This window comes from Dromaius novaehollandiae, chromosome 2 (assembly GCF_036370855.1).
Source record: "Dromaius novaehollandiae isolate bDroNov1 chromosome 2, bDroNov1.hap1, whole genome shotgun sequence".
NCBI lineage: Eukaryota > Metazoa > Chordata > Aves > Casuariiformes > Dromaiidae > Dromaius > Dromaius novaehollandiae.
The window spans coordinates 146,844,126-146,853,986 of NC_088099.1; the positions used below are offsets into that span (position 1 = coordinate 146,844,126).

General features: G+C 40.0%; 1 protein-coding gene across 1 annotated transcript in view; it reads left to right on the top strand.

The window, feature by feature from the left end:
- CDH17 (cadherin 17) overlaps positions 1 to 8,951 on the top strand; it is a 28,900-nt gene extending 19,949 nt beyond the window's left edge. Inside the window, exons 14-18 of the mRNA XM_026099843.2 lie at positions 838 to 968; positions 2,244 to 2,480; positions 4,491 to 4,607; positions 4,714 to 4,830; positions 8,064 to 8,951. Coding sequence (XP_025955628.1) covers positions 838 to 968; positions 2,244 to 2,480; positions 4,491 to 4,607; positions 4,714 to 4,830; positions 8,064 to 8,176 — 715 coding nt within the window. The 3' untranslated portion in view covers positions 8,177 to 8,951. The remainder of the gene's footprint in view (positions 1 to 837; positions 969 to 2,243; positions 2,481 to 4,490; positions 4,608 to 4,713; positions 4,831 to 8,063) is intronic.
- Positions 8,952 to 9,861: the final 910 nt, after the last annotated feature.

The window sequence follows — 9,861 nt, forward strand, 5'->3', positions numbered from 1 at the left end:
ATTCATGTTTACATAAACCACATTTATGCTAAAAAATAAGTTAAAAGAAATAAAACAAATAGTATAAAAAAGCATGTTAGCCTGCTGTTTTTAATGCAACAGGTACTGAAAGAATGAAAGTGTTGAATGAAAAGGTCAGGTCACATATACTCAATGTCTGTATTTTAACTCGGTCATATGTTCATTGTTAAATCTGTCTATGTGAATACCCTGAGATCTTGTTTTTCAACAGCACTATAAAGGCAATGATGTGGCAAAGGTTAAAACACTCACTGTTCCAAGGCTGCTCCTATGGTAATTACAGGATGCACCTAGGTTGGTAGCAGATGACCGCTGCAATACATTTTGGGGTCCCGGTCCCTCAGTTTTCCAACAAAGGGTCCTTGGCTGCACTGCTGCCTCTACCCAGGATAGCCTTTGGCTTGTGCCACCATTGAAATCAAGACATGGGGGATGTGATGCTGAGGGAGGGACACTGGGCTGGGACAGTGGACACTCCTGGCTGAAAGCTTGGAGTTCCCCAGTTAGGAGGAAGGCAGAGTTGTGATATGCATAGGATGCTGCTTCTTTGGAGCAGCAGTGATATTCCTGGGGTTCTGCTCTCACTTTTTATGCTCTGAACTTAATTCTCACCAGAAACCGATGTTTTTGGCCTCCATTCGTCTGTCTGTATCTCCTGGCTGGCTGTATCATCAGGACTTCTCCAGGAGTGCTTTCCTTGAGTACAGTTGTAATCAAGTTATTTGCCTATGATCAGTGAAGAAGTACTTGCTTCGTCAACAGTTTTTTCCTGATTTGGAATAAAATATGTGATTTCTTTTCTTTTTTTTTCCAAAGATATTCCTTAGAAGGAGATGTGAAGAAATGGTTGAGGATTGATTCATCCACTGGGAAGATATACACTGCTTCTCTGCTGGATCGAGAACAAAAACAAGCATATGAAGTTCAGGTTGTTGCATCAGAGTCAAGTAAGCAAGGAAAGGACTATGTATACACACAGTGGGCTCCCCTGCCCTTGCTGCCTTATCAGCAACTACCATACTTCTTGAAACACCATACTTTCTTCAGGAAGATGGGGCAGCAAAACTGAACCCATGAAAAATACAGGAGCAGGAGTTACACAAAATGGTCTCCTGGGCTGGGGTCATCAGGTGCATTTGATGTAATACCATAGCCACATGATGTTAAATAACTTTTGATGTATCCTTAGAAGGATTTATTCCTTAAGCACTTGCCTTTTGTAAAAGAAATCTTGATCTTACAGGTAATGAAGATTAAAACAGGTTTCATGAAGTTAGCTATCATATGCCATTATTTTTGCTGGATCAACATAGCATACAGAGAGGGTCATAATTTCTTCAGTGATTTCAGTATTAACATTGTCTACTACATTTTTACTCTATAGCTATAGAGATTTTAACCTTTCTTGTAGGTATGTTTTGGTTTCCTGAAAACACATGTAGAGAGTAACTGGTAATCTTGTATGGAATTTCATTTTATTATGAATAAACCCCCCCACATTAGTTAGTTTGAAACACATTAGAGTTCATAGTTCCAGCCATTGGGATCTTTCAGGTAGTCTATCTGAGGAGGATTTATATTGAATAGAGGTTAAAAAAGCTGGGCTGTATCCTACTGAATAAGGAACATATCTAGGTTTCCCTTATTAAACACAGATAACCAACAATGCTGGCCATTGTTTTCTGGATATGATATGTAAAGACGAAGTTACTGTATGTCACAAAAAAGGAATGCTTCCTCAAACATTGAGCCTGAGTGGGCCCATTCATGTGGGAATGGGCAAAAGGAATGAAAAGGAAGTTCTTGGGCCCCTTGTCTTGGGCCTAAGGCAGAACACTGACTTGCATTTCCTACATATAGAAGGGAGGAAGGAAGCATCTGGAGTTTCATACTTAAAAGAGTGTTCTAAAGAGAAAATGCTCTGACCATGGATGTGACCGCTTACCAGAAACGACAGTCTAGCTGTCTCCTTTCACTTGCTAGTGTTCCATAGTTATCAAGAGTTGGGCACAAATATACCCTATTATTTTATAAGTAGTAGTAGATAGCATGAGTCCCTCAGGACCTCCTGAGACCTTGCCTCTGTATCCTGCAGACAGACTACCACTACGCACTGCATGTCTGATGGTGCACCAGTATCCTTTTACCATAGCTGCAAATGCAACAGCCCAGACTGAAAGTCCAAGATATGATGTATAACTCTATTCTATTAAATTCTACAGATAATGTAGCTCAAAAATCCAAAGCAACCTTCGTAATAAACTTAAAGGATGTGAATGATAACCCTCCACGCCTAGCTACGAATGGTGCTCTGTTCTTCTGCCACCCGCTCAGTGGAGGAGAGAGAACACTGATTCAAGCTACTGATGATGATGAACAGATGTTTTATTCAACATTTACCTTTTCACTTAAGGATGACACGGATACAAGAAATAATTGGGAAATCTCAAAAATCAACAGTAAGTTGATGAACCTATTCTTATATGGATATGGCAGTCTCTAAGTAATTTGGGAAATATAAACAAATATTGAATTCCTCTTCATTCTTACCAATGTATGTCAAATATTTAATGAAGAAAAAATTTAGGTTGTTAAGAATTTACATGCATTTTGGTATGTATTTATGTGAACAACTAAGTCATTTTTTTTTGAGTGATGACATTTAGCATGTTAGCATACTAAAATTACCCTAGAATTTAGGAGAAGAAAAACGTGTGTGCCTAAACGAATATAAGTCACTTCTGATAAAGAAATAGAGCAGCTTGCAAACTGTCTATTGCAGATACTTCCTGTGCAAAGGGAAGTCCTTCTTCACAAACTGACTAGAGTTCTTTTAAAGGGATCAGTAAGGATGTGCATAGTGGTGATAGAGTCTGCTTCCATTCCCAAAAGACTTTGATGAAAGGTCTCAATAGAGAAAGAAGTGTTGCTATAATGTAAAAATAAAGGATTTTGAATAATCATTTAAAATGTGGAAGCTGGGGTAAATGGTCAGCTCTTGCAGTGGAGGGAGTTCACAACTAGCTTTTCCAAAGTGGTCTTTGCTAGGACCTGAGATGTTCAATATATCCATAATAGATGTGGTGTACAGTGAAGAGGCAAAGTTCATTGATGATACAGTTATTTGAGAAGGAACCAAGTGTGAAGAGCTGCAAAGGGTCTTTGTGAGACTGAGAGGATGAACAATAAAAGGGTAGATTAAATTTGGTGTAGATACACATAAAGTGATACACATGAATAAACACCACCCTCCTAAATTCACATATGAAATAATGGGTTCTGAGCTGACCATTACAAGCCAGGAGTGAGACTATAGCCTAATGATAAGTAGTTCTATGCAAATGTCACACTGGATCATCAGGAGTGTTCAAAAAAACCAAATCAAATATTAGGAATTACTAGGAAAGGACCAGAGAAGAAACAGACATTGTCATTACGACCCTGTATAAATCCATTGTTTGTTCACACCGTCGACACTGGTCCCTCAGTCTCAAAAAGATACAGTAGAGCTGGAAAAAGGTTAAGACGGGGCAGCAAGGAGAGAGTTATGGAATAGCCTCATATCAGGAAGTATACGGAAGCAGCAAAGTAAACCATCAGGTTGGGACGTAGTGGGGAAGAATATGATAGAGGTCTGTAAAATCCTGAGTGGTATGGACAGGATGGCCAGGGGTTGGTCATTCACCCTCTTTTGCAATACACTGACTTGGGAGCCTCAGATGAAGCTTGTGAGAGTTACTTTCTGTGCAAACTGAAGGAGGATGCAGTTGGCTGTGGAACTCCTTGCCACAGGGTGTTGTGGATGTAGAAAGTTTCTAAAAGTTCAAAGGGAGATTGGACAAGTTTGTGGAAGAGAAATCCACTTATGTTTGCTAAATTGACGGATATTATATCTGGCTCAGAAAGCCCCTGAGCTGAAAATGTTTAGAGAATATTAAGAGAAAATAAAATATATGCTTGCTTTTCTTGTAATCTCCACTTATTCTGGAGGCAATTAACTGGTCTAGATGGACCTTTGGTTTGATCCAAATGGCTTTTATGTTCTTACTACGCTATATTTAAAAGGGTCTCAGATGTCACAGTGTAAGCACACTAGAAGGATGATCTAACTTATTAAGTTCTCTTAGGAACAATTTAAGTCAATTGTGAGTTATGAGAGTATGGGTCATATTCTTGGTTTAGAAGTGATGACATTGGTGTAGCACTCCTCAAGATTATCGAGAAATTAAGAAGGAAATTCTCTGGCCATATTTTGCAGGAGGCCAGACTAGGCATTTGGATGGTCCCTTCTGACTTAATGTCTGCAAACCAGTGAGACCTGGGGGGATGTGGGGAAAGAGGGGAGCTACCACAATGTTCAAAGCAGCCTTAAGAAACAAGACCTCAGTCACAGAGCATTGCAGCTGATGTGAATGCCTAGCTAAATTTCTTTCTTGTGCTGACACAAATGTCCCATTTCCTACTTACAGGTACTCATGCTTACCTTTCTCCAAAACATACTAACTTTGACGAGAAGGTCTATAATGTTCCAGTAATAATTAATGACAACGGAAGACCACCTTTGGAAGGAGAAATAAATCTTGAAGGTATACCATGCACAGAGCTATTAATTTCAAGAGAACAGTAATATATATGAATAGTGAAACTGAGCTATTAAAATTCTCATTAATTTTATGGCATTTGTTTTTTCAGTAAACGTCTGCAAGTGTTCAAGTGAAAAGTCATGTTTTATAGCAGTACAACGTGAGCGCTCCTGGCCAAGTGCAGGCCAGGCAATTGGGATTCTTCTTGGGGTATTGCTCCTCATTGGTAAGTGACTTTCTCTTGGTTGATATGAGGCTAGCCCTACCAAGTGTGACAGTGCTGCTGCACTTACGGCAATCATTCACTCCTTCAGTGAAGAGGTATCATGAACGTTACAGAGTAAGTGAAAAGATGGAAGATCTCACTATACTCAAGCACTGTGATCACCGTGGTCATGTAAGTTTCTGGTCCAGGGGTGGCTTTTTTGGACTTTGTACCTGCATGCACATGTGCTGGCAGTGCAAACAGCTGTTACTAGAGAAAAGAGCGCACCCTCAGCAAGTTTGCACATGATACAAAACTGGGAGGAGTGGTTGATGCACCAGATGGCTGCACTGCCATTCAGAGGGACCCCTTCAGGCTGGAGAGATGGGCTGACAGGAGTCTCATGAAACTCAACAAGGAGAGATGCAAAGTCCTGCATGTCAGGAGGAATAACCACATGCACCACTACAAGCTGGAGGCTGACTTGCTGGAGAGCAGCTTCACAGAAAAGGCTCTGAGAATGCTGGTGGACAACGAGTTGACCATGAGTCAGCAATGTGTCCTTGTGGCAAAGAAGGCCAACTGCATCCTGGGCTGCATTAGGCAGAGCGTTTCCAGCAGATCAGGGGATGTCGTCCTTCCCCTCTTCTCAGTCCCGGTGAGGCCACACCTGGTGTGCTCAGTCCAGTGCTGGACTCGTCAGTGCAAGAGAGACATGGACATACTGAAGCGAGTCCAGCAAAGAGCCACAAAGATAATTGAGAGGCTGGAGCATCTCTCATATGAGGAGAGGCTGAGAGAGCTGGGACTGTTCACCCTGGAGAAGAGAAGGGGCTATCTGCTCAGTGTGTATAAATACCTAATGGAGGGAGGAAAGAGGATGGAGCCAGACTCTTCTCAGTGGTGCCCAATGGCAGGAGAAGGGGCAATGGGCGCAAACTGAAATTCCATTAAAACATACGAAAAAAATGTTTATGGTGAGGGTGGCCAAGCACAGGTCCAGGTTGCCCAGGCAGGCTGTGGAATCTCCATCCTTGGAGATATTAAAAACCTGACTGGACACAGCTGGGCAACCTACTCTGGCTGACCCTGCTTTGAGCAGGGGGTTGGACTAGATGATCTCCAGAGGCCCCTTCCAACCTCAACCATTCTGTCATTCTGTGAAAAGGCTGCATTTGTAGTAATAGTCTCTTTGTTGCTACCTACCTCCTTTTGCCTGTCAGGGAATGTACTGGAGTCCTGCCTTGGGCTTTCAGATTACAGTGAAAACAGTGAATCATCTAGGGATGTTTTGCTGTTTACTGTCTGTAAATTTCCTTTCAGTTTCTAACCATAGCTTAGAAATTATAATTTTATTCACCTACTTTAGCTTCTTAGGTTTCCATTTTCCAGTGAGAGGACTGCTTTGAGCTGTGGGAAACTGGCATTTGTAAGAACAAAGCGCAATTGTTAAATGGTAATGAACAGAATGATATACTTATAGGCACGAGCTGATGCAACTTTGACAAATGGCTTAATACTTTTTCCAAAACAAGACAAAATCTTGTTTGGCATTCTTTTTATAAATGTAAGAGCAAAGCTGTCAAGATGACTGTTGATGGGATCCAGTCCCCTAGGAAGGCAATAGCAGAAAGAATTCGGTGCACAATCCCATGTGATTTTGGAATGTGATGGTCACAAGCAACAGACTGGGAGACTGTGAGTCAGCTCTGGAGAGGGGAGAGAGTGTGGGAGACACATGCAGAAAATCAAAGAAAAGAAATGAAATACATTACAGACCTACTATTCAAAAGAGGCAGATGAAATTAGAGGATAAAAGGGAAAACCCCCAAGAACTTACGTAAGTAACAATTACTTCATTTCTAAAAGAAAAGAGAAAGAGCCCCTGAGAACAAATACCTAAAAAGACAAAATTAACACTCTATGCTGACTTTTCTTGTGTAATTCACAAATCCCTAAGGCAAGAGAAAGGGCTGATGCGTATGTGATGCATATGTGTTTGTCTTTTGAAGATAAAACAAGAAAAAGTTCCAATTCAAAGAAAATCTAAACTGGAAGAAGCCATACTCAGGCCATGCAATTGACAAAGAAACCTCCCGTACTGCATCTCCATCATCTCTGTTCAAGCTTCTGACATCACTCGTTTCTTCATGATACCTTGGTCTGACCACTTTCTCAATATGACATTTATATACAAGTGAAAATTTTGTTGGATAACCAACTAAAGACGCTATCATTGCAAGAGTGCTGGCCAACTTTAGAGAAAGTAGTAAAAATTGCTACTGGTTCATGACTTAAAAAAAAAAAAAGTGTATGTAACTCATAAAGGCTTTTAAAAAGATTTCCTGAAATGAATGCACAGTTTTTCAACAGACAGCTTTTCCACTTTAAAGCCAAAGTCAGATGACAGCCTCTCGGGTGGATTTAACAGGGATCAGAGATGGGCAAGGAAAAAAAAAGAGAGGTATAGAAAGACTTTACAAAACTTGAGAAGGTTATAAACTTTGAGTTTGACTTTGAAGCTCAGAAGATATGACCATAAAACCAGCCATTTTCTGGAGACTAGAGTGGACTCCTCCAGGACCTAAGGACTGTCTCAGACCTCAGTGCCTTCCCTTTCCAGAGCAAGGCATCTATGGGCTTATTTTCTTTAAGAGAAATGCAGAGCATAGGCACTGGAAAACAAAACACAACAAAATAAAAAACAATTCCAAATCCTCAGCCAATCCAGGGCACCACACACTTTTATTAAAACAAACTCCCTCTCTCTGGTAAGGTATTTTTCCCATGTAGGAGAGAGTGGGAGAATTTATATCACATGGCAGATATTAGGCATGTTGCTTGATGAACTACTCAGATACTGCAAAGATGAATGTGAAATAAGAACAACTAGTGAACAGAACAAATATTCAGACAAATGAATAGGGGAGGGGGAGTAGATGAACACTTCTGTATATTTTACTACAGTACCGGAACAAGGAGATGTTGAAATTGAAAGAGAATCCAGCACAGATAAAGAGGAAATAAGTTTATATGCTGTATAACAAGCTCATCAGGATTTAAAAAGTATTAAACATATGCATATATATTTATATATATATATATATAAAACTATATATAAAAAGCCATTTGTTTCCATTCAAGATGTAAAGCAGTGTGACAATTACAGGGCGAGTGTCAGATCTTTTGTGAAAATATCTTTTCAGAAAGTTTTCTCTGCCCTTTACTGATCCTCTGTTCCCTCCGTTTTTCAGGTTGCATTATAGCAAGTGTGTTTTTCCACATGAAATACAAAGAGAAAGATCAAAAGAAGAGCCATCAGGAAGATGCAAAGGATCAGGCTGAACTCCATAGTCTGGCTAAATGACTGTTTATTTCATCAAGAGAATAAATGACCTTCGGGTTGGGAAGAAGTGACCTTTGTAGCTCCCAAAGCCCAGAAGTGTATTATCATGAACTGAGGATACAAACATGCAAAAGCAAGCTCCCATGGTTTTGTCCTTAGTTTTATAGCTAATATTATTCAGTCGCAAGACAAAAACTGTCTATAAACTTCAGCAGCAGCCATTAATAAAAACATCAGATTTGGCATGTGTTAACCAGTGATGACACCAAACGCTAAGCTCCTGCAAGGATCAATACGTGGGACCAGTTTTCTTTGTTTGGCAGCTAAAGTAAATGCGAACTTTCTAGAGGACTACATTTTATCTGGCTCTTTGCCTCTTCATGCATCTGCATCTATGGCTCTTTTCATCTCAGTGAGTTACTGAATAGCAGAAAGTGTAATAAAGTCCACTGCTACATAGAAGATGTCCCACCAAGTAGGAGGCATCCCTCTGACTCTCAGCAAAGCATCTCCCAAACTTAGTGCAATCTGTTATCTCTCCTGGGTCATGCCTGCATATGCTGTGCTTGTGAATTTATGCTAGCAATATGTAAGGACATTTCATATGTAATATGACATTTCAGTTTTTCATTTATGTTATCTGGGTATAACGAGTCTGTGAAACACCATGGTTTTCAGTTTCTAAGTTAAAAAACCCACATGCTGAGTCATGTGGAAATTGGGTGATGTGATGTTTTATCATACTGCTGCAAATAATTTGCTTGCCTTTTTGATAAGAATAAAAAAGTTCTCTGAAGGTTTTAGTGTCTGTTTATTAAAAAAAAAGATAGAGAGATAGTGTGAGGAAGAGAGTGCAAACCATGGCTGCTTGGTTACCTGTTTTATTTAACCTTACGTTTTGCATAAGCAGGTTAGAAATGGCTTTCAGGTCAGAGTGATACATGGCTGTCTGAATCAAGATGCTATGATATCTGGAAGCACTGGTATATTGGTTTCAGTAAACTGCACTTGGACCCAGGATGACACTCGGAGAAGGAAAGACTTTCTCTTGACAGCATGCCTATAGAAGGGCATTTCTGGTGACAGTTTGAGGGAGACTTTTCTTTTAAGCTATAAATAAAAACTGACAAATAATGTGTTAAACTGAAAAGACAATATACTTTTGAAAACACTGAAGAAAAGGTCATACGGAAAAGAATATGTTTGTTTGTGTAGAGTTTTTTAAATAACTTTTGCATGCAGCACAGAACTAGCAAGAGAAGACCGCTTTTTTGGTAGCATTGCATTATAATAGGTTTTCCTAGAGTGCTGCCAGCAAGAACTTTGCTTTTGGGCTTCAGCGACACAGCTCAGTTGTTACATCTCTTGCCCCAGCTTACCCAGCTGCTGGAGCTCTGTTATGTGCTGTGGGGCTCCCTGCTGGAATGCATTTATTTTATGATGGGAATGCAATCCATTTTATTTGGAAAGTATGACATTAAATTACGTCAGTGTGCCCAGGGATTGGGAGCAGTATATTGTTTTATAAATAAAGGACCCAAAGTTCAGGAGTCGTTGTACTTGTGTATAGCAATGCAGCATTATCTGAAGATGGGGAAAATATGCAGAAATTCCCCTTTGTTTTATCTTCCTGACCCAAATGTCTCTCTGTTTGCTAATCTTGCCCAAATGTATCTCCGATTTTCATAAATTTCTTTTTTGCAGCA